This window comes from Podarcis melisellensis (genome assembly GCF_964234715.1).
Source record: "Podarcis melisellensis genome assembly, chromosome: 13".
Classification (NCBI taxonomy): Eukaryota; Metazoa; Chordata; class Lepidosauria; order Squamata; family Lacertidae; genus Podarcis; species Podarcis melisellensis.
In genome coordinates, this window is record NC_138545.1 from 22,763,049 (window position 1) to 22,788,013 (window position 24,965).

General features: G+C 42.2%; 2 protein-coding genes across 2 annotated transcripts in view; both read left to right on the plus strand.

Moving 5' to 3' along the window:
- The window catches only part of LOC309354756 (vomeronasal type-2 receptor 26-like), a gene marked incomplete at its 3' end in the record, with an annotated part of 89,688 nt that extends 73,403 nt beyond the window's left edge, over positions 1-16,285 (plus strand). The window contains exons 2-5 of the mRNA XM_081885027.1: positions 13,009-13,869; positions 14,089-14,316; positions 14,459-14,585; positions 15,384-16,285. Of these exons, the coding sequence (XP_081741153.1) occupies positions 13,009-13,869; positions 14,089-14,316; positions 14,459-14,585; positions 15,384-16,285 (2,118 nt within the window). The remainder of the gene's footprint in view (positions 1-13,008; positions 13,870-14,088; positions 14,317-14,458; positions 14,586-15,383) is intronic.
- Positions 16,286-22,520: 6,235 nt separating this feature from the next.
- The window catches only part of LOC309354757 (vomeronasal type-2 receptor 26-like), a gene marked incomplete at its 5' end in the record, with an annotated part of 90,049 nt that continues 87,604 nt past the window's right edge, over positions 22,521-24,965 (plus strand). The window contains 2 exons of the mRNA XM_081885028.1: positions 22,521-22,738; positions 23,957-24,248. Coding sequence (XP_081741154.1) covers positions 22,521-22,738; positions 23,957-24,248 — 510 coding nt within the window. The remainder of the gene's footprint in view (positions 22,739-23,956; positions 24,249-24,965) is intronic.

A 24,965-nucleotide genomic window follows, 5' to 3' on the forward strand; every position in this document is an offset into this window, starting at 1 on the left:
TTCAGCACGGTGGTCTTTTGCAGTGTTTGGCCGTCCTTTATTCCATCCTACCTGAGTTCCAAGGGAAAGTACATGGTTGCAGTGGAGATCTTCTCTATCTTGGCTTTTTGTGCTGGCTTGCTGGGTTGCATCTTTGCACCCAAATGTTACATTATTATGCTAAGGCCTGAATTGAACAGCAAGGAACATCTAGTAAGAAGAAAGGATTGAAAAATATGTCCACATCATTTATTGCAATGTGTAATCTAGCAAAGTATGTGTAGTGTGGGTGCACCAGAATGTTTGCTTTCCTTTAGCTGTTCTAGAAGAAAACTACATTTGAAAAAAAAATGAACAAATTCCTATGCCCCACAAATAATCCAGAGATGCATTTTAAATAAAGGACAAATTCTACCCATGTAAAAACACACTGATTCCAGGCTGTCCACGGGCCAGATTTAGAAGGCGATCGGGCCTTAGTTTGCCTACCCATGGTATATTCCTTGCATCAATTATTAAGGTTACCTGATTAATATCAATGAATCCTTATGATGAATTTTTGCAATCCCTGCTCACCTAGATCTCTGGGGGAGCAGCGTTTGCTGTGCAGAAAGGCCACAGCCCTGTCTGCACTGCCATAGGGGGGCACATTTAATGCTTCCTCTTCCAACTGTGCAGTGTGAAGGCTTGTCAGAAGGGCCAATCCAGTAGCAGAGGAAAGGGTAGATCAGGCCCACCACTTGACAGTACTTAAGAGGGCAACCTGAAGGAGTTCAGCATAAAATTATCAAATGAGTTTCTGTTCAGACTGGATGGGGTGCACCTATCAGCTGCAGGGAATAAGTTCTGGTAACAGAGTCTGGATAGGGGACTCAGGTTGCAGCCCGGCAATGTGGGGGTCCAGCTCAGATGGCAGATAAGGCATTGGGTTAGATATTTAGCTAATTGGTACCCTGTTAAAGAGGTCAGGGAAGGAGTCTCTGTCCAGGAGCGTACATGGGGGCTAATGGAGCATAGCACCATTCTCAATGGTGACCCAAGCAGGGTTGATGCACCTGGTCCATGTCAGGGGTGACTCCCCAGTTATGGATTAAACCCCACTGTATTTATAAAATTAACATAAATGGCAGGATCACAGACAATCTGAAGGAAATACGAGAAGGGTTTGTTAAATATTTTTCTGAGTTGTATAGACAAGGGAAAGAAAAAACATTAAAGATAGAAGAGTACATCAGAAATAGCAATATGCCATATTTAAAAGATGAACAAAGGAACATCCTTAACTCCCAGATAACAATGCAAGAAATACTTGATGCAATAAAATAGCTCCAAAAATGTCAAGTCTCCAGGCCTGGATGGCTTTATGGCAAAATATTATAAGATATTAAATGAACAATTAGTGAACCCATTGAAAGATGTCATGAATGAAATACTGAACACAGACGAAATCCCAGAAACATGGAAACAGGCCTATATAACAGTAATTCCAAAACAAGATGCAGATTTGCTGCAAATTAAAAACTATAGGCCTATTTCCTTGTTAAATAATGATTACAAATTGTTTGCAAATATCCTAGCTAACAGATTAAAAAAAATATTAAATGAATATATACATCAAGATCAAGCTGGGTTCCTACCAGGAAGACAAATGGAGGAGAATATAATGAATATTTTGAATATAATAGAATATTTGGAGGCTAAAAATGAAAAGAAAGTGGCAATGATGTTTATAGACGCTGAAAAAGCCTTCGATAATGTTTCTTGGAAGTTCATGATAAAGCTGTTAGAACAAATCAGAAGTGGTCCCAAGTTTTTAAAAGCAATAGAAGCAATCTATTCAGAACAAAAAGCCAAACTAATTATAAATCAGGTGATAACGGATGACTGTAAGATCCAAAAAGGAACAAGACAAGGATACCCATGATCACCATTATTGTTTATTCTGGTCTTGGAAGTACTTGCCAAAAACATAAGAGCAAATAAAGAGATTACAGGTGTAAAAACTGGGAAAAGTGAATTCAAGTTAAAAGCGTATGCAGATGACCTAGTGATAACAGTGGAAGAACCTAAAACTTCACTCCCTAAAGTAATAGAAAAAAATCAGAATTTTGGGGAAGTGGCAGGATTTAAGTTAAATAGGAATAAAACTAAATTATTAGTTAAAAACATGAAGGAAGAAGAAAGAACCAAATTAGAACAAAATATCGAGATTGAAGTCCATAAAAAGGTTAAATATTTAGGGATTTGGTTAACATCAAGAAATATAAACCTATTTAAAAATAACTATGAAAAAAATTGGCTTGAGGTAAAAAGAAATTTAGAAATATGGAGCAGAATGAATCTCTCAATGTTAGGAAAAATATCAGCGATTAAAATGAATGTGTTGCCAAAAATGCTATTTCTTTTTCAATCAATACCAGTCATCCTGAAAGATGAATGCTTTAAAAAATGGCAGAAAGAGATTTCAAGATTTATCGGGGGGGGGGGAGGCCAAGGATAAAACAGAAAATACTTACAGATGTAAAAGAGAGAGGCGGGTTTGCCCTCCCAGACCTTAAATTGTATTACGAATCTGCTTGTTTGGTATGGATCAGGGACTGGATGAGATTGGACAAGCAAGAGGCACTAGAACTAGAAGGTTATGACAACAGATTTGGTTGGCATGCATATTTATGGTACGGGAAAGGGAAGATTCATAGAAGCTTTTACAACCATATAATCAGGAAATCATTAATGAGAGTATGGGAGAGATATAAAGACTTATTGGAACAAAAGACTCCATGGTGGCTTTAACCACATGAAGCATTACTGCTCAAACCACTTGGAAAGAAAGGAAAATGGCTCACATATGCTGATTTATTAAAGGAAGATGATGGAAAATGGAAATTAAGAGATTATGATGAGATCAAAGACCAATTTCAGAGTTGGTTGCATTATCGACAACTACATGAAACATATAAAGAAGACTGTAAGAAAGGATTTAGTTATACTAGATCTAGGTTTCAAACGGAAGTGATTGAAGGGAAAGTGAAACTACTGAAGGCCGCATATAGCATACTATTAGAATGGGAGACAAAAGATGAAGAGGTAAAATCAGTTATGATTAAATGGGCACAAGATGTAGGTCACAACATCATGATGGAGGATTGGGTTAAATTATGGAAAACTGACTTAAAATTTACAGATTGTTCCCTATTGAAGGAGAATTACATGAAGATGATGTACAGATGGTACACAACACCAGTGCAGTTAGGGAAAATGTACAAAAATAGTTCAAACATATGTTGGAAGTGTAAGGAAAAGGAGGGAACATTTTATCATATGTGGTGGGATTGTAAGGTAATTAAATTTTTTTGGGAAATGATATACAATGAACTGAAGAAAATGTTCCATTTAACATTTGTTAAAAAACCCCGAGGCATTTTTGTTGGGGATCGTAGGGAAAGACCTGCCAAAAAAGTTGAAAAACATCTTCATGTATGTGACAACGGCCACGAGAGTTCTGATAGCACAAGGATGGAAGACTGAAGAAATCCCAACTAAAGAATTATGGCAAGAAAAATTGATGGATTATGCAGAACTGGCAAAATTGACTCAAAAGCTACGGGACAAGGATAACTGTGACTTTAAGGATGAATGGGAACCTTTCACAAAGTATTTGAAGACGCAACAAAGCGAACTGGACTCCTTGGCAGGTTTTGAATAAACACCCACAATTTAAATTTTTTTTTATTGATAATAATTAGCTAAACAGTTGGAGGATCTATACAACTCTGTAACATGCAGAAAATAGCATTATTGGAGAAACCAAAGACTGGAACTGAGGGAAGTCGGGGGTGGGGTGGGGGGATGGGTTTTGTGGGGGGAGGGGGGGAAATGGGGAGGGAATAAGGATATGTTTTTGGAAAATATGTTTTGTTATAACTTTGAATAAAAAAACCTAAAAAAAAACCCCCACTGTATTTATCAACTAGCAGGTGGGATGCTTGATACTGAATTCATACCCAATGCCTTGGCCTAAAACTACCTGCATTTGTAGTCAATAAAAGTTGTAGTTCATAGAATCATAGAGTTGGAATAGACCACAAGGGCCATCGAGTCCAACCCCCTGCCAAACAGGAAACACCATCAGAACACTCCTGACATATGGTTGTCAAGCCTCTGCTTAAAGACCTCCAAAGAAGGAGACTCCACCACACTCCTTGGCAGCAAATTCCACTGTCGGACAGCTCTTACTGTCAGGAAGTTCTTCCTAATGTTTAGGTGGAATCTTCTTTCTTGTAGTTTGGATCCATTGCTCCGTGTCCGCTTCTCTGGAGCAGCAGAAAACAACCTTTCTCCCTCCTCTATGTGACATCCTTTTATATATTTGAACATGGCTATCATATCACCCCTTAACCTCCTCTTCTCCAGGCTAAACATGCCCAGCTCCCTTAGCCGTTCCTCATAAGGCATCGTTTCCAGGCCTTTTACCATTTTATAATAATAATAATAATAATAATAATAATAATAATAATAATAATTTATTATTTGTACCCCGCCCATCTGGCTGGGTCTCCCCAGCCACTCTGGGCGGCTTCCAACAAAGATGAAAGATACACTAAAATGTCACATATTAAAAACTTCCCTGAACAGGGCTGCCTTCAGATGTCTTCTGAATGTCAGGTAGATGTTTATCGCTTTGACATCTGATGGGAGTGTGTTCCACAGGGCGGGTGCCACTACCGAGAAAGCCCTCTGCCTGGTTCCCTGTAACTTGGCCTCTCACAGCGAGGGAACCGCCAGAAGGGCCTCAGAGCTGGACCTCAGTGTCCGGGCAGAACGGTGGGGGAGGAGACGCTCCTTCAGATATACTGGACCGAGGCCGTTTAGGGCTTTAAAGGTCAGCACCAACACTTTGAATTGTGCTCGGAAACGTACTGGGAGCCAATGTAGGTCTTTCAAGACCGGTGTTATATGGTCTCGGCGGCCGCTCCCAGTCACCAGTCTAGCTGCCGCATTCTGGATTAGTTGTAGTTTCCGGATCACCTTCAAAGGTAGCCCCACGTAGAGCGCATTGCGATAGTCCAAGCGGGAGATAACCAGAGCATGTACCACTCTGGCGAGACAGTCCGCAGGCAGATAGGGTCTCAGCCTACGTACCAGATGGAGCTGGTAAACAGCTGCCCTGGATACAGATTTGACCTGTGCCTCCATGGACAGCTGTGAGTCCAAAATGACTCCCAGGCTGCGCACCTGGTCCTTCAGGGCCACAGTTACCCCATTCAGGACCAGGGAATCCTCCACACCTGCCCGCCTCCTGTCCCCCCAAAACAGTACTTCTGTCTTGTCAGGATTCAACCTCAATCTGTTAGCCGCCATCCATTATCCAACCGCTTCCAGACACTCACACAGGACCTTCATCGCTTTCACTGGTTCTGATTTAAAAGAGAGGTAGAGCTGGGTATCATCTGCATACTGATGAACACCCAGCCCAAACCTCCTGATGATCTCTCCCAGTGGCTGCATGTAAATGTTGAAAAGCATGGGGGAGAGGACAGAACCCTGAGGCACCCCACAAGTGAGAGCCCAGGGGTCTGAACACTCATCCCCCCCCCACTTTCTGAACACGGCCCAGGAGGAAGGAGCAGAACCACTGTATGACAGTGCCCCCACTCCCAGTCCCTCAAGACGGTCCAGAAGGATGTTATGGTCGATGGTATCAAACGCCGCTGAGAGATCCAGCAGAACTAGGAAACAGCTCTCACCTTTGTCCTTAGCCCGCCGGAGATCATCAACCAGTGTGACCAAGGCAGTTTCAGTCCCATGATGAGGCCTGAATCCCGACTGGAAGGGATCCAAATGGTCCGCTTCTTCCAGGCGTGCCTGGAGTTGTTCAGCAACCACTCGCTCAATCACCTTGCCCAAGAATGGAAGGTTTGAGACTGGGCGATAATTGGCCATCGTGGCCGCATCTAAAGATGGTTTTTTTAAGAAGCGGTTTAATAACCGCCTCTTTCAGCGGGTCTGGGAAGGTTCCCTCACGGAGGGAAGCATTCACCACCCCACGAAGCCCATCACCCAGTCCTTCCCGGCTAGCTTTTATAAGCCAGGATGGGCAAGGATCCAGGAGACAGGTGGTTGGCTTCACTCGTCCAAGCAGCCTGTCCACATCCTCGGAGGTAACAGATTGGAATTGATCCCACACAACTTGACTAGACAGGACTCACAACTTGACTAGACAGAATTGATCCCACACAACTTGACTAGACAGGACTCTAGCACTCTCCCGCCCCAGCCCTGCTCCCACGGCGGAGTCTACTTCTTCCCGAATCTGAGCGATTTTATCCGCAAAAAAATTTGCAAAATCATTGCAGGAAAACATGTGGCCCGTATTGGGCCCCGATGTTGCAGGTGGTTCCGCTAAATTGTGAATCACCTGAAAAAGTCTCCTGCTGCTGTTTTCTGCAGATGCAATAGAGGCGGTGAAGAAAGTCTTCTCCGCCGTCGCTATCGCCACTTGGTAGGCTCGACGTTGAGCTCTAACCTGTGTCCGGTCAGAGTTATCCGTGTCCGGTCAGAGTTATCCGGCACCAGCGCTCTAGCCGTCTCAACGATTGTTTCATTGCCCTCAGATCCATGGAAAACCACGGGGCTCCTTGGGCTCCATGCAATCGGAGAGGGCGCTTCGGAGCCAAACAGTCAATAGCCCTGGTTAACTCCACATTCCAGCGGGCCACCAGGGAATCGGCTGAAAGGCCATCAACATGGGATAAAGCATCCCCTACCACTCTCTGGAAACCATTTGGATCCATTAAGTTGCGGGGGCAGACCATCCGAATCGGTCCTACCTCCCTGCAGAGGGGATGGGTCGCAGAGAAGTCCAGTTGCACCAGGAAGTGGTCTGACCATGGCACTTCTTTCGTTTCGCTTTTACTTAGTGTCAGATCACCAACATCCATAGAGGTAAACACCAGGTCCAAGGCATGGGTTGGGCCAGACTTATTCAGGGACAGCCCCATGGAGGCCATGCTTTCCACGAAGTCCCAAGCGGCCCCTTGTAAGGTCGTGTCGGCATGGATGTTAAAATCCCCTAGGACAACCAAGCTAGGTGTCTCCAGGAGAACATCCGCCACGCCCTGAAGCAGCTGGGGCAGGGAATCCTTGGTGCAGCGGGGAGGTCGGTACACCAAAAGGACTGTACTGCCCCTATTGCCCAACTTCCGGAACATGCACTCGGAAAACTGGGTCTTCCCAACAGGACGCCTGGTGCAAACTAATGACTTCCTAAAAATCACTGCAACCCCCCCTCCCCGCCCACATGACCTGGGTTGCTGTGCGTAAGAGAAACCTGGTGGACAAGCAGCGTCAAGGACAGGCCCATCTGCTTCATCCAAGTCTCTGTTACACATGCCAGGTCAAGTCCTCCATCCATGATCAAGTCATGGATGGCAGTGGTCTTATGAATCATTGACCTGGCATTGCACAGCAACACTTTCAGGTCATGTGGGTATCCCTTGCTGATTCTAGTATCCATTCGATCAGGACCAGACCCGGAGGCAGGGATAGTCCTCAGACAACGACTAAACCTGCCTCCTCTGTAATGACATGGTCTGGTCTTAGCGTAACTCCTCCTCCTACCCGTGATCACTGAGATCGGTTGTCCCAGTGCATCCCACCCTGTGGAACATGCTCCAGCCATTTTGTTGGCTGGGACCTACTCCCCAGCAGCCCTGAACCCTCCCCTTAAGAACAAAATAACACTTTAAAAAATAAAAATAAAATAAAACAATACAAACAAAAAACAATAAAAATTACAAAAACATAAAATTAAACAAATTCCCAGGCCCAATAAACATCCATCCCACCCCCACCCCCCCACATACAATAAAATTTTAAAAACATTTTAAAGGCACTCTGTGCCCCTCCAGCAGTAACAGCAACTGTCCTAGTGAGGCCCGTCAGGCCCATCCCTGGGCCAGGTGGTAAGTGGCAGTAAGGAGCAGGGCTCCCAGACACTCACGCAGGAGAGTCCTCCTGGGCAGCAGAGCACAGCAGTCCCTGTGAGGCTTCAGGCCCCGCCCTGGGCCAGGTAGATGGTAAGCGGCAAGAGCAGGGCCCTCAGACACTCACACAGGAGAGTCCTCCTGGGCAGCAGAGCGCAGCAGTCCCTGTGAGGCTTCAGGCCCCACCCCAGGCCAGATGGTGAGTGGCAGGAAGGAGCAGGGCCCTCAGACACTCACACAGGAGAGTCCTCTGACAGGGAACCCTCCTCTGAACACGTTCCAGTTTGTCAGTGTCCTTCTTGAACTGTGGACACAGTACTCCAGGTGAGGTCTGACCAGAGCAGAATACAGTGGCACTATTACTTCCCTTGATCTAGATGCTATACTCCTATTGATGCAGCCCAGAATTGCATTGGCTTTTTTAGTTGCCGTGTCACACTGTTGCCTCATGTCAAGTTTGTGGTCAACCAAGACTCCTAGATCCTTTTCACATGTACTGCTCTCAAGCCAGGTGTCACTCATCTTGTATTTGTGCCTCTCATTTTTTTGCCCAATTGCAATACTTTACATTTCTCCCTGTTAAAGTTCAACTTGTTTGTTTTGGCCCAGTTCTCTAATCTGTCAAGGTCGTTTTGAAGTGTGATCCTCTCCTCTGGGGTGTTAGCCACCCCTCCCAGTTTGGTGTCATCTGCAAATTTGATCAGGATGCCCTTGAGTCATCATCCAAGTCGTTGATAAAGATGTTGAATAAGTTGTGGCCCATTTGAACCCAATGCCAATCTCCTATGTTTATTCCTATGCTTTCTGGTGCCTACCAAGCTTCAGGCAGCCTGTGGTTATAACAAAAGGGAAAGGATTCAAGATCTTACCAAATGGATAAGAAAATATCTGGCAATGCCAAAACCATACTTTGCCTTGCAAAACCAAAGCCATAACTTACATTGACCCCCGCCCCATTGCCTCTGAGTGAATATCCTGGCAGTCTCCACTAAAACATTGAGGAAGATTGAGGTTGGCGGGGCAATGTTTCATGGACCTGTTACCTATCCCTGTTCTGAAACAAGGCACACCGTTGATCAAAAAATTTAATTTCCTCTCTGGACTTCTTATTCTTTTGTAATTTCCCCAGTGAGTCCCAACCAATTCAGGTACCCCATGATATCTAACTGAGTGAAAGAAACCAGTTAATTTTTGATTTGACACAAATATAATATATATTTCTCAGCAATTCCACAGAGTATGCACAATTTTATACTCACTGCTTTCCTCTTTCAGAATGACTGTGATTAAATATCCCAGTTGCAGTGGCCACACTAATAACAGCCTTTGAAGGAAATTACATAAAGATTGTGATCAGACAATCAATATCTCAGCCTCATCTCTGACACTTTGTATTTTAGTCCTGAGCTTTAAGAGATGAAAATAGTGTTGTTGCCTGGTGTTAACAATGGTGCTGTTGCTTGCCTTGATTTTGTTATTGTTTCCTCACATGGTAAGCAAAGCTCACGTCATTAAGTGCATGGTTGATGATCCACATGCTCCACTTCATCAGTATCATCAGCCAGGAGACCTCAACATTGGAGCCATTGCTTCCCAGGCTTTCATAATCTCCAATCGAATCATCTTCACTGAAGAACCCCCACCACCTTTGTTTGAAGAGCTTGCGTAAGAGTTTGACTTATTCCTTTTTTTAAAAAAAGGATATCTTACTATGAATTTGCTTTCTCTTCTTCTTCTCTGAAGTGAAGGGTACTGTCAGGGAACTGCCATCGGAGAGTCAGGTGGTGGAAGGGCTCAAGGAGGCTAGGAGAGCCTCAGATGTGGAGGAAGGAACCAGTAGGGGGAGAGGGAGAGTTCCTGCAGAAACTCAATCGGAGGAAGGGCTCCAAGATGTTTCCAGTGAGAATAGCGGGGAGGGCTCAGGACCTCCACTGGGGACGCCCACTCCGCGGAGGAAACTGTCACACAGAGAATCCAGAAGAAGAGTTTCCGTCAAGGAACTCTTATGTTGGAGTAAATTCTGGAAACGCCCACTGACGGATTCTGCCAGCGATTGAGGTAGCCACGCACCCATGGCTCCTCGAACTGGGAAAGTTTATGAACTGATGTGAAGTTTGGAGGACTTAAAGGCTTACACACGAGCAGCCCCCTTTTCCCATTATAGGTACTAAGAGAGCACTGAAGGATAATAAGAACATGGGAATGTTGTAAATAAAATAATTATTTTCATATGGATTTAACTCCTTTTCTCTGCCAAATTCTTTGATTTGCAAATGTAAAAGTACTGGAAGAAGAATCTCTAGTTGCTGTTTATGCTAACAATACAAGACCCTAATGTTTTTTTTTCCTATTAAAATAAGTGGTTAAGTTTCATTTGCAATATTTATTTTTACTGGGAGCTAGAGAACACCTCTGACTTTCTGACTCCCTTCTCTAGCATGTTATAGAAAGTTTATTCATGGTTGCTAACTTTCATCTCCGGCCTTCCACTTTGTCTTCTCTCCTGTACATCTCTTTCAGCATATATGCAATATGTCATCACCATTCTCATTCTTAACAATAATTCAGACTACCCTATTATTTTCTGAGAGAAAATAATGAGCACTCCAAGGCATTATAAATATGTTTGTGCATTCTAACCCCCCCTTCATTGTTTGATGTTTTGAGGCATATCCCAATTCAGTCCTCCTAATCTAATCAAAATTATATTTGCTTTTCTTCAATATCCTAGAGGAAAAGTTGATCTAGGCAATTACATGGCATCTTCTTTTACTGCATCAAATAGCAGGTCCAATTATGCCAGTTTTTCTGCTTTCTGCTTTCTCCCAAAACTGTGACAGAGGTCTTTCCTGGTCCTGTTATTCACAAGGGGTCTGCAACTGAAGATGCTGTGAATTGAATCAATGACCATCTGTAGACAGTATATAAACTCTCCCTTAAATTATAGTTCTTCTGCAGTCCTTCTCCTGCAATTTTATACCCCAGTTTAGGGACATGATTGGTGGCAGTCTTGGAGATAATGAATAAAACTCCAGTTTCCGCAATTCCTGGAGTTACTGCTATGTCTTGGAACTTTTTATTAATCTTCCCAAGAAGATGAAAAACAGTATCCCACCTTTTGAAATGGTTTTCCCACCTCCCCCCGTCAAACAAATGGTGCAAGTGAAAAAAGGATGAAACATTTTCAAAGTCCCAGGGTAATGGAATAGTTTAATGATATTTTTAAACCGATACAATACTTTTCTAACAATTGCAATACCAGTGTGAAGTTCCTTATGATTCAGAATACAACTTGCTTTCTAGTGCAATACCTAAGAATTATCAGCACATCCTGGCCTTGGCATTTGCAGTAAAAGAGATTAATGAAAACTTTCACCTCTTGCCCAATATCACCTTGGGTTTCCACATCTATGATAACTATTATACTGATAAGTGGACCTACCGTGCTACAATGCTACTGATATACACACTGGGAAGATTTGTCCCAAATTACCAATGTGATGTCCAAACAAACCTGATTGGAGTCATTGGGGGACTGGACCCCCCAACCTCACTTCAAGTGGCAAGACTTGTGGACATTTTCAAAATTCCACAGGTATGCCATATGTTGCTGTCAATGTGTGTATGTTTTTGTGTGTTGTTCTATGTATAATTATAGGGCTTTACTACTTTTAAACATTTCCTTTTAAAATGTTTTGTTTTTGGCGTAGTCAGTGAATAACATACACGCATGGCCATCAGTTTGTGTAAATGTCAAGCCTTGATTGTTAAATAAAGCCTGTGTGGGACATTCTTAAATTAGAATCAAGAAGCGTAACAACCTAAGCACTTCACCTCTTCCTCCTAATTTGAAATAAGCCAATTCTTTTAAGAAAAAAAAATGTTTTGTGACAATACTTTAGGAATATAAACATAAGGGTCAGCTAAGCAGAACTCTGCCATATCACATATCAGGTAATAATAATAATAATTTATTATTTATACTCCGCCCATCTGGCTGGGTTTTGGGGGGGCATGAGCTGCATGCAGGACAACTTTGCCTGGTGACACACAGTCCAGAGAGCAGAGTTGTGTTCCCCATTGTGCTCTAGAGAGATCCCAGGAAATCCCATGAGAAGAGGAAAGGGCCATGGCCGTTAAAGGTTTTGGGCATTTTGCCCTGTGAGATTCCCACTGATCTGTTCCAGTGTCTGAGCCTCACTGGGCTTTTGGGACCACTCATTGCAAGTGGTGGAAAGGGCTTTCCCCCTCACAACCTAATTTTGGGTTGCCATACATCTGGACACGTCAGGGAATTGGACAGCATTTTGGCGTCCGGGGAGATTTTTTGCAAAATTGGCAAAAATGCCCTGGAAAACCCAGGTGTATGGCAGGGGGTGAGGTGGTAAAAGCTCTACAACTTTGTCCAGATTTTCAGTTTTGGGAATATGGCAATCCCAGGTTGTGGAGGTTCTTTTGCCATTCTTTCAGTGGAAATGGTGTTGAGCAACATCAGTACAAGATAAGGATAAGAGACCTGAGGGGATGATTGATTAATGCGCACTCTAAGCTCAAGACTAGGACCTCTGCCTGGCTGGAATTTCTTCCCCATTATTATCCTCCCCCAACACATCTAATTGTATGTAGGGAGGGGAGATCTTATCTGCCACTGTTGACTGGATGAAAATCTATTACCTGTGGAAGCTAAGTTTCTGAGGAATACATTGTATTCATGGCAATACTGCATGTGTTCCCAGAGCAGTTTCTCTTCAGCTTTAAACCCGCCTCGAAGCTTCAGGCCGACCAACACTCTTGCCCTCAGCACCCAATTTGTTGCAAGGAAAATCCACAAACATTGCAGGCCTACTGAAAGTATAAGTGACAAAATGTGAGTATTGTTATTTCGACATTGTATCTATAGATGATATTCAACACACGTTCTGCTCAAACTACTTTGCAAGTTAATAGACATGAATAACTTAGGTTCATCAATTTCAGTGAGTCTACTCTGAGTAAGACCGATTTGGGTACAACCGTATTCTCTTCTTTCCACAATTTCCTTTAGCTCATTTATGGCCCTGCTCCAGTGATGAATGATAAAACACCATGTATCCCATTCTACCAGATGGTGCCCAGCGAAGACAGTCAGTTTGCAGGGATTCTTTCTTTGCTGCTGCATTTCAGGTGGACATGGATTGGGCTCCTAACTATGGATAATGAAAATGGAGAAAGATTTGTGCAAAATGTATCTCCGCCTTTTTCTCAGAGTGGTATCTGCTTTGCCTTCATAGAAAGAACCCAAACGTTTACTGTTGTCACTGAAATAAATGAGATGTTTAACAAGGGGGGTAAAATACATGACAAAATCATAGATAGTAAAGCCAGTGTAGTGGTGGCATATGGAGAATCCTATGGGATTGTGTTCTTGAGATGGTTTCCATATCTGTCAGCCCAAGAACATATAAGGAAGAAGTCGAAAGGTATAGTGTGGATAATAACAGCCCAGGGGGAGTTCAATTCAATGGTCTATCAGAGGACCTGGGATACAGAAATGTTCCATGGATCTCTCTCATTTACAATTCACTCCAATGATCTACCAGGATTTCAAGAATTTGTTAGAAACAGAAACCCATCCAGCATCACAGGAGATGGTTTTATCAAGGACTTCTGGCAACAGGCCTTTGGCTGTGTATTCCCAAATACAGATGTCAGCAAGATAGATGGGGACATTTGCACTGGGGAAGAGAAGCTGGAGAATCTTTCTGAGTCTTTTTTTGAAATGGGCATGACCTCTCACAGCTACAGTATCTATAATGCTGTCTATGTTATGGCCCATGCTTTACATGCTATGTCCTCATCTAGACTCAAGCACACTGCCATGCAGAACAGAGGCATGCAGAAATTTCAGGATCACCAGCCCTGGAAGGTAATGAATGTGAAAGAAGGGGAGAAGATTCATCCAGTGTGTATTTTAAAGCAAACCAATTCACACCCCCTAAAATGATACTTCCTCTTTCATCTTGCTTCATCCCTTAAAAAGAGATAACACTGACAGAATATTTTTGCCACTTTACCTCCTTATTTCCTGACCCTAACATATACACTACAGCATTTTCTAACTATTGTTTTTTCCACTTCAATTCAGCTCCACGAGTTTTTGAAAAGGGTGTCATTTAACAATAGTGCTGGGGAGAGAGTCTCCTTTGACCAGAATGGGGAGTTTGCAGCTGGCTTTGATATTGATAACTGGATATTCCTAAAAAATGAATCCTTTCATAGAATAAAAGTTGGGAGGACCGACCCACTGGCTTCTTCAGACCAAGTGTTCACCATCAATGAGAATGTCATAACATGGCACAAGGGATTTAACCAGGTAGAGATAGTTTAGAAAAATACTCTGCTCCTATAAAATCATGATTTTTTTGTGATCATTACATAACATATGCAAAGTCTCCTGGATTTTCCTCAACAATTATCTTCAAGATCATCATTAATCTCTTTCATTTCTGCATTAGGCACAGCCTCTTTCTGTCTGTACAGGGAGCTGCCATCCTGGTTCTAGCAAAAAAGTGAAAGAGGGGGAGCCATCTTGCTGCTATGATTGTGTCCCATGCCCAGGAGGGAAGATTTCAGATCAAATTGGTAAGGTGTATAATGTAATTGGACTTTTTCAACATCAGAACAGTAGGTGAAGAAACATCATTAATAACTTTTAAATAGTTATCTCAATGGGGCTGAGTTTATTTTCCTTAAACAGGTTGTCAGTTTTGGCTCCTTTTTTAAACGTCAGTGGATTAGGAGATTTTTTTATATTAAAAAAATGGCTGTAATCTCTTAATGCCTTCGTAAATCAAACATTTAGTTATAGTAATATACTTCAGATTAGCCTTGAATATTATTCAACCAGTAAACACACACACACAAATACACACACACACACACACACACACACACACACACACAAATACTCAATTATGAAAACACTTTCTGCTTTCAAAATACCTCCCATCTTAATACCAGAGTTAAGGCTATATTATATTACCTAAAGCTCCAAAATGTTAGGAAATAGGAAGCTATGTCTGTAGCCGTAAGTGACATGCCACATGGATAATGATATTGTGCACTACCACAAATTCTGCTTGTTTACTAGGTATCCTCACTGTATGGCAAGCTGTTCCTTAGTCTTTCAGGTTTAAGGGCAGCTTGGATAGTGGGGGTGGGGAGTAATTACTGGACCAGCAAAAGTGCATAGGACATGGGCATAGGTCAACACACACAAAGATTAATCTAACAAGACTCAGATGCTTTATTCCTGGACTGTGAGGACAAAGCATCTTTGCTCATACAAATCTAATCACAAGGAGAATAACATTTATTGCATGATGGGGAACTTTCTAGTCATATTTTCTACATAAAAATATCATTGTTTTTTTTTTCCAGATATGAGTGATTGCCATAAATGCACAGATGAAAAATATGCAAACAAAAAGCAGGATTTTTGTATTCCTAAGAATTTCAGCTTTCTGTCATATGAAGAACCTTGGAGTCTCTGCTTAACTTCTTTAGCTCTTTCATTTTCTATGATGACAGCTTTAGTGCTAGGAATATTTATGAAGCACCACAACACTCCCATTGTCAAAGCTAACAACCGGGACCTCACCTACGCACTCCTCATCTCCCTTCTACTCTGCTTCCTGTGTGCTTTTTTATTCATTGGCAAACCTTGGAAGGTGACATGTCTCCTCCGACAAACTGCTTTTGGCATCATCTTCTCAGTGGCTGTTTCTTGTGTGCTGGCAAAAACCACCACAGTGGTTCTGGCTTTCATGGCCACCAAACCGGGATCCAAAATGAGGAAGTGGTTGGGGAAGAGTTTGGCCAACTCCATTGTTCTTTCCTGCTCCCTCATCCAAGCAGTTATTTGTACTGTTTGGCTTGCAACCTCTCCCCCATTCCCAGATGTTGACATGCACTCCTTGACTTCTGAAATTGTGTTAGAATGCAATGAGGGGTGTGTGATTATGTTCTACTGTGTGTTTGGCTACATGGGCTTCCTGGCAACTGTCAGTTTCTCTGTGGCTTTCCTATCCAGAAAGTTACCCGACAGTTTCAATGAAGCCAAGTTCATCACTTTCAGCATGTTGGTTTTTTGCAGTGTTTGGTTATCGTTTATTCCCTCCTACCTGAGCACAAAGGGAAAACACATGGTTGCGGTGGAGATCTTCTCTATTTTAGCCTCCAGTGCTGGACTGCTGGGTTGCATCTTTGCACCCAAATGTTACATTATTATGCTAAGGCCTGAATTGAACAGCAAGAAACATCTAATAAGTAGAAAGGATTGAACAATATGTCCACATCCTCTAGTGCAATGTGGAATCTAGCAAAGTATGTGTAATGTGAATGCATCAGAATGTTTGCCTCCATTTAGCTGCCCTAGAAGAAAACTTACTTAAAATATTCCAACACAAATTTGACTTCCTAAATTGTATATTCCTTGCCTTAATGATTATGGTTACCAGATTAATATCAATGAATCCTTAGGATAAAATCTTGCAATCCCTGCTCACTTAGCGCTCTTGGCGAGCAGCGTTTGCTGTGCAGCAAGGCCACAGCCCTGTCTGCACTGCCATAGGGGGGCACATTTAATGCTTCCTCTTCCAATTGTAGAGTGTGAAGGTTTGTCAGAAGGGCCAGGGAAAGGCTGACGCTGCAGCAAAAGGCTGCTGAACACGCCCCCACCGCGGCACCTGGTTGGGTAGCCACCGGGGGGGGGGGCGTGAGCGCCAGCCAGGTGAGCTGGAGGCAGGGGGCAACGCCCCCTGCTGGGTGGTGCTCGGGCTCCCACCCACAACCACTCCCCTCTCTTTCAGGGAGGAGAGTCTTTGTCAGAAGGGCCAATCCAATTGCAGGGGAAGGGGCAGATCAGGCCCACCCCTTGTCAGTACTTAAGAGGGCAACCTCAAGGAGTTCAGCATAAAATTATCAAATGAGTTTCTCTTCAGACTGGATGGAGTGCACCTTTCAGCTGCCGGGAAAGAGCTCTGGTAATAGGGTGTGGATAGGGGGCTCAGGTTGCAGCCCAGCAATGTGGGGGTCCAGCTCAAATGGCAGATAAGGCATTGGGATAGATCTTTAGCTAATTGGGTACCCTATTAAAGGGGTCCAGGAAAGATGTCTCTGTCAAGGAGCCCACATGACCATAGCACCGTTCTTAATAGTGACCCAAGCAGGGTTGATGCACCTGGTCCATGTCAGGGGCGACTCCCCAGTTATGGGTTAAACCCCACTGCATTTATCAACTAGCAGGTGGGCTGCTTGATACTGAATTCATACCCAATGTCTTGGCCTAAAGCTACCTGCATCTGTAATCTATAAAAGTTGTGGCCCATTTTAACCCAATGCCAATCTCCTATGTTTATTCCTATGTTTTCTGGTCCCTACTAAGGTGCAGGCAGCCTAAGAATTTTCTATTTAAAAAAATGTTTTGAAATTCAGGAATGCATTTATGGTATCTGTTCATTTTTTAAAAAGGCATTCTTTCTGACACTTCAGCTAAAAAAAGAATAGGAATGGATTGCAGATTAATACAGAAGCAATACCATAAAATAAAACAAAATAATAGCTCAGTTGGTAGCGCATGAGACTCTTAATTGATGTCTGTGTCCTGATATTGTCATGTTAGTGTTAGCTAGCATGATGATACTGTTAGTGGATCTCTCTGTACATATGTATCTTTACTTCAAAGACTGTTATCTAGAAGATAACAGTATTTAGCTTTGTATCTTGTATCTGGAGAAAATAAATACTTTAGTATTCTGAAGTGTGTGGGAGAAGAGTTTTCCCCTTATCCTGGGACTCTGTACAAAGCTGTCTGCTGCAGCTGCTGTTGTTGTTTAGTCGTTTAGTCGTGTCCGACTCTTCATGACCCCATGGACCAGAGCACACTTGGCACTCCTGTCTTCCACTGCCTCCCACAGTTTGGTTAAACTCATGTTGGTAGTTTTGAGAACACTGTTCAACCATCTCGTCCTCTGTCGTCCCTTTCTCCTTGTGCCCTCCATCTTTCCCAACATCAGGGTCTTTTCCAGGGAGTCTTCTCTTCTCATGAGTTGGCCAAAGGATTGGAGCTTCAGCTTCAGGATCTGTCCTTCCACTGAGTACTCAGGGCTGATTTCCTTCAGAATGGAGAGGTTTGATCTTCTTGCAGTCCATGGGACTCTCAAGAATCTCCTCCAGCACCATAATTCAAAAGCATCAATTCTTTGGCGATCAGCCTTCTTTATGGTACAGCTTTCACTTCCATACATCACTCCTGGGAAAACCATAGCTTTAACTATATGGACCTTTGTTGGCAAGGTGATGTCTCCGCTTTTTAAGATGTTGTCTAGATTTGTCATTGCTTTTCTCCCAAGAAACAGGTGTCTTTTAATTTTGTGACTGCTGTCACCATCTGCAGTGATCATGGAGCCCAAGAAAGTAATATCTCTCACTGCCTCCATTTCTTCCCCTTCTATTTGCCAGGAGGTGATGGGGCGAGTGGCCATAATCTTAGTTTTTTTGATGTTGAGCGTCAGACCATATTTTGCGCTCACCTCTTTCATCCTCATTAAAAAGTTCTTTAATTCCTCCTCACTTTCTGCCATCAAGGTTGTGCCATCTACATATCTGAGGTTGTTGATATTTCTTCTGGCAATCTTAATTCCAGCTTTGGATTCATCTAGTCCAGTCTTTCGCATGATGAATTCTGTATATAAATTAAATAAGCAGGGGGACAATATACAGCCTTGTCATACTCCTTTCCCAATTTTGAACCAATCAGTTGTTCCATATCTAGTTCTAACTGTAGCTTCTTGTCCCACATAGAGATTTCTCAGGAGACAGATGAGGTAATCAGGCACTCCCATTTCTTTAAGAACTTGCCATAGTTTGCTGTGGTCGACACAGTAAAATGCTTTTGCGTAGTCAATGAAGCAGAAGTAGATGCTTTTCTGGAACTCTTTAGCTTTCTCCATAATCCAGCACATTTTTGCAATTTGGTCTCTGGTTCCTCTGCCCCTTCGAAATCCAGCTTGAGCTTCTGGGAGTTCTCGGTCTACATACTGCTTAAGCCTGCCTTGTAAAATTTTAAGCATAACCTTGCTAGCATGTGAAATGAGCACAATTGGAGCATTATTTGGCACTGCCCTTCTTTGAGATTGGGATATAAACTGATCTTCTCCAGTCCTCTGGCCACTGCTGAGTTTTCCAAACTTGCTGGCATATTGAGTGTAGCAGCTTAACAGCATCATCTTTTAAAATATTAAATAGTTCAGCTGGAATATCATCATGCCACAGCTGCTGCAAGGACTTTGATGGCCAAAAATTGGAAATCAAAAGATGTTCTCACCATTGCGGAGTGGCAGATGAAAGTGACTGACTATGCGGAATTAGCCAAACTGAAGGGAAGAATCCGGAATCAGGACGACCAGAGATTCCAAGAAAATTGGAGTAAATTTATTGTATATTTAAAAGACAGTTGTACAAATTTAAGGACATTGGCAGTATTGAAGTAACTCCTACAATGTAGATAAAAAAGTGAAAAGATAAAATATGTGAATGGATGTGATATGGGATACCAACTGAAGGGAGGGAGGGAAGTCACAAGCTCGGCAGAGCTAAAATGCTTTTGTGTTGATTAAAATATATTGTAAGAAAGAATATATAAAGAAAACAATAAAAAATTATTGAGGGAAAAGGAATACCACTTCCACTGCCTTTGTTATTAACAATGTTTCTAAGGCCCATTTGACTTCACTCTCCAGGATGTTTGGCTGAAAGTCAGCAACCACACTACCTGGGGTGTATGAGACCTCTATATCTTTCTGGTATAATTCCTTTGTGTATTCTTGCCACCTCTTCTGCTGCTGCTTCTGTTAGGTCCTTTCCACTTTTGTCCTTTACTATGGCATTCTTTGTACAAAATGTTCCTTTCATATCTCCAATTTTCTTGAACAGAAAATTGGAACTCTGGTTTTTCCCATTCTGTTGTTTTCCTCTATTTATTTGCATTGCTCGTTTAAGAAGGCCCTCTTGTTTCTCATTGCTATTTTTTGGAAATCTGCATTCAATTTCCTGGATCTTTCCCTATCTTCCTAGCATTTTGCTTGCCTTCTCTCCCCCGCTATTTGCAAGGCCTCATTGGACAGCCACTTTGCTTTCTTGCATTTCCTTTTCATTGGGATGGTTTTTGTTGCTGCCTCCTGTATAATGTTATGAGCCTCCATCCACAGTTCTTCAGGCACTCTGTCCACCAAATCTAAATCCTTAAACCTGTTCCTCACTTCCATAAGAGATTTGATTTAGAGTGTGTCTTACTGGCCCAGTGGTTTTTCCTACTTTCTTCAGTTTAAGCTGGAATTTTGGTATAAGAAGCTGATGATCTGTGCCACAGGTCTTGTTTTGCTGACTGTATAGAGGTCTTCCTTTTGCTGACTGTATAGAGCTTCTCCATCTTTGGCTGCAGAGAATATAATCAATCTGATTTTCATGCTACCCATCTGGTGATGTCCATGTGTAGAGTCATCTCTTGTGTTGTTGGAAAAGAGTGTTTGTTATGACCAGCTTGTTCTTTTGGCAGAAGTCTATTAGCCTTTGCCCTACTTTGTTTTGAACTCCAAAGCCAAACTTGCCAGTTGTTCCTTTTATCTCTTGACTCCCTACTTTAGCATTCCAATCCCCTATAATGAGAAGAACATCATTCGTTGGTGTCATTTCTAGAAGGTGTTGTAAGTCTTCATAGAACTGGTCAATTTCAGTTTCTTCAGCCCCGGTAGTTGGTGCATAAACTTGGATTATTGTGATGTTAAAAGTTCTGCCTTGGATTCATATCGAGATCATTCTGTCATTTTTGAGATTGCATCCCAGTACAGCTTTCGCCATTCTTTTGTTGACTATGAGGGCCACTCCATTTCTTTTATGGGATTCTTGCCCACAGTAGTAGATATGATGGTCATTCAAACTGAATTTGCCTATTCCCATACATTTTAGTTCACTGATGCTCAGGATGTCAATATTTATTCTTGCCATCTCATTTTTGACCACATCCAGCTTAACAAGGTTCATGGTTCTTACATTCCAGATTCCTATGTAATATTTTTCTTTACAGCATTGGACTTTCCTTTCACTTCCAGGCATATCCAAAACTGAGCGACCTTTCAGCTTTGACCCAGCTGCTTCATCAGTTCTGAATCTAATTGTACTTGTTCTCTGCATTTCCTCAGTAGTATGTTGGATGCCTTCCTACCCAAGGAGCTCATCTTCCAGCGTCATAACTTTTATATGCCTGTTGTCTTTGTCCATGGATTTTTCATGGCAGGTATACTGGAGTGGCTTACCAGTTCGTGTTCCAGGTGGAACACGTTTAGTCAAAACTCTCCACTATGACCTGTCCATCTTGGGTGGCCTTGCACAGCATAGCTCATAGCTTCTCTGAGTTATTCAAGCCCCTTTGCCATGACACGGCAGTGATCTATGAGCTGTCTGCTAGGAGCTGCAAATCTCTGAAGACTCAGCTGGGGCTCTGCACACACTGCTTAACCTTGGTTAAGGTGTGGTGAACCACCCACTACTTTTCACAAGTCACCAACAGGTGACAGTCAGCACTACCTACTGGACAGGATGCAAGTAAAAAAGCAGATAGGCAGGACATAACTGAGGGAAGATTGAGGTTGGTGGGGCAATGTTTCATGGACCTCTTACCTATCCCTGTTCTGAAACAAGGCACACCTTTGATCAAAAAAATTAATTTCCTCTCTGGACTTCTTATTCTTTTGTAATTTCCCCCGTGTGCCACAACCAATTCAGGTACGCCATTGATGGGAAGTTTTGCTTCTGCACATGACTCTGGCAAACCGCTCTAAGCTGAAGCATTCCTTCCTCACCCACCCTAGAATGTTTAGTTCACACTGAGTTCATGAAACCTCGTACCCTGGCCTGTTCTTAATGCATGGTTGACCACATTTACGGAATGTGATAGTTATGTTCTTTTACGTTTTGCTATATCAATCACTAGTAATAGTTTAATAAGGAGGTTTTCATACATGTCCAATTCTGTGTTCCCTTTCCCAACCTTTAATCTATTGATGATTATTGCCTATATGCAACCTTTGCATTGTATTTGTGTTAACCAATCAGCAACAAGCACATATATTCAATAAAAGGGACTCCCCGAGACATGCTCGAGAGATGCCTCCCATATGACACTTGTTATTCGTCTGTCGTTTATTTCAACCCAACACGCCATGATATCTAACTGAGTGAAAGAAACCAGTTAATTTTTTATTTAACACAAATATAATATATATTTTTCAGCAATTCCATAGAGTATGCACAATTTTATACTCACTGCTTTCCTCTTTCGGAATGACTGTAATTAAATATCCCAGTTGCAGTGGCCACAAACAAAGCTAATAACAGCCTTTGAAGGAAATTACATAAAGATTGTGATCAGACAAGGATATATCAGCCTCATCTCTGACACTCTGTATTTTAGTCCTGAGCTTTAAGAGATGAACATAGTGTCGTTGCCTGGTGTTAACAATGGTGCTGCTGCTTGCCTTGATTTTGTTAATGTTTCCTCACATGGTAAGCAAAGCTCACGTCATTAAGTGCATGGTTGATGATCCACATGCTCCACTCCATCAGTATCATCAGCCAGGAGACCTCAACATTGGAGCCATTGCTTCCCAGGCTTTCATAATCTCCAATCGAATCAGCTTCACTGAAGAACCCCCACCACCTTTGTTTGAAGAGCTTGCGTAAGAGTTTAACTCATTCCTCCTTCTTCTTTTTTTTTAAAAAAGGATATCTTACTATGAATTTGCTTTTTCTTCTTCTTTTCTGAAGTGAACGGTACTAAGAGAGCACTGAAGGGGGAAAAGAACATTAAAATATAGAAAATAAAATAATTATTTTCATTTGGATTTAACTCCTTTTCTCTGCCAAATTCTTTGATTTGCAAATGTAAAAGTACTGGAAGAAGAATCTTTTGTTGCTGTTTATGCTAACAAGACTCTAATGCCCCCCCCCCCATTAAAATAAGTGGTTAAGTTTCATTTGCAATATTTGTTCTTACTGGGAGCTAGAGAACACCTCTGACTTTCTCACTTCCTTCTCCAGCATGTTATAGAAAGTTTATTCATGGTTGCTACCTTTCATCTTCTGCCTTCCACTTTGTCTTCTCTGCTGTACATCTCTTTCAGTATATATGCAATATGTCGTCATCATTCTCATTCTTAACAATAATTCAGACTATCCTTTTATTTTCTGAGATCTGAGAGAAAATAATGAGCACTCTAAGGCATTATGAATACATATATGCATTCTAACCCCACCCCCTTGGTTGTTAGATGTTTTGAGGCATATCCCAATTCAGTCCTCCTAATCTTATCCGCCTAATCTTATCCAAAAAAAATTGCTCCTCTTAAATATCCTAGAGGAAAGGTTTATCTAGACAATTACATGGCATCATATTTTACTGCATCAGATAGCAGGTCCTATTATGCCAGTTTTTCTACTTTTGGTAGCTGCTCTCCCTGAACTGTGACAGATATCTTTCCTGGTCCTCTTATTCGCAAGGGGTCTGCAACTGAAGATGCTGTGAATTGAATCAATGACCATCTGTAGACAGTATATAAACCATGCCTTAAATTATAGTTCTTCTGCAGTCCTTCTCCTGCAATTTTATACCCCAGCTTTGGGACATGATTGGTGGCAGTCTTGGGGATAATGAATAAAACTCCAGTTTCAGCAATTCCTGGAGTTACTGCTGTGTCTTGGAACTTTTTATTAATCTTTCTGAAGAAGATGAAAAACAGTGCCCCATATTCTGAAATGGTATTCCAAGTGAAAAAGGATTTAACATTTTCAAAGTATTAATCGTTTAATAATATTTTTAAACCGATACAATACTTTCCTAACAATTGCAATATCAGTGTGAAGTTTCCTTCTGATTCAGAATACAACTTACCTTCTAGTGCAATACCTAAGAATTATCAGCACATCCTGGCATTGGCATTTGCAGTAAAAGAGATTAATGAAAACTTTCACCTCTTGCCCAATATTACCTTGGGTTTCCACATCTATGATAACTATTATACTGATAAGTGGACCTACCATGCTACAATGCTACTTATATACACCCTGGGAAGATTTGTCCCAAATTACCAATGTGATGTCCAAACAAACCTGATTGGAGTCATTGGGGGACTGGACCCCCCAACCTCACTTCAAGCGGCAAGACTTGTGGATATTTTCAAAATTCCACAGGTATGCCATATGTTTCTGTCAATGTGTGTATGTTTGTGTGTGTTGTTCTATGTATAATTATAGTGCTTTACTACTTTTAAACATTTCCTTTTAAAATGTTATGTTTGGGGCATAGTCAGTGAATAACATACACACATGGCCATCACTTTGTGTATCTGTCAAGCCTTGATTGTTAAATAAAGCCTCTGTGGGTCATTCTTAAATTAGAATCAAGAAGCATAACAACCTAAGCACTTTACCTCTCCCTCCTACTTTGAAATAAGCCAATTCTGTAAAGAAAAAAAATGTTTTGTGACAATACTTTAGGAATATGAACATTAAGGGTTAGCTAAGCAGAACTCCGCCTTATCACATATCAGGTAGTAGTAGCAATAATAATAATAATTTATTATTTATACTCCGCCCATCTGACTGGGTTTTGGGGGGGCCATGAGCTGCATGCAGGACAACTTTGCCTGGTGACATGCAGTCCAGAGAGCAGAGTTGTGTTCCCCATTGTGCTCTAGAGAAATCTCATGAGAAGAGGAAAGGGCCATGGCCTTTAAAGGTTTTGCCCTGTGAGCTTCCCACCGATCTGTTCCAGTGTCTGAGCCTTGCTGGGCTTTTGGGACCACTCATTGCAAGTGGTGGAAAGGGCTTTCCCCCTCACAACCAAACTTAGGGTTGCCATTCATCTGGACACATCTGGGAATTGGATAGTATTTTGGCATCCGGGGG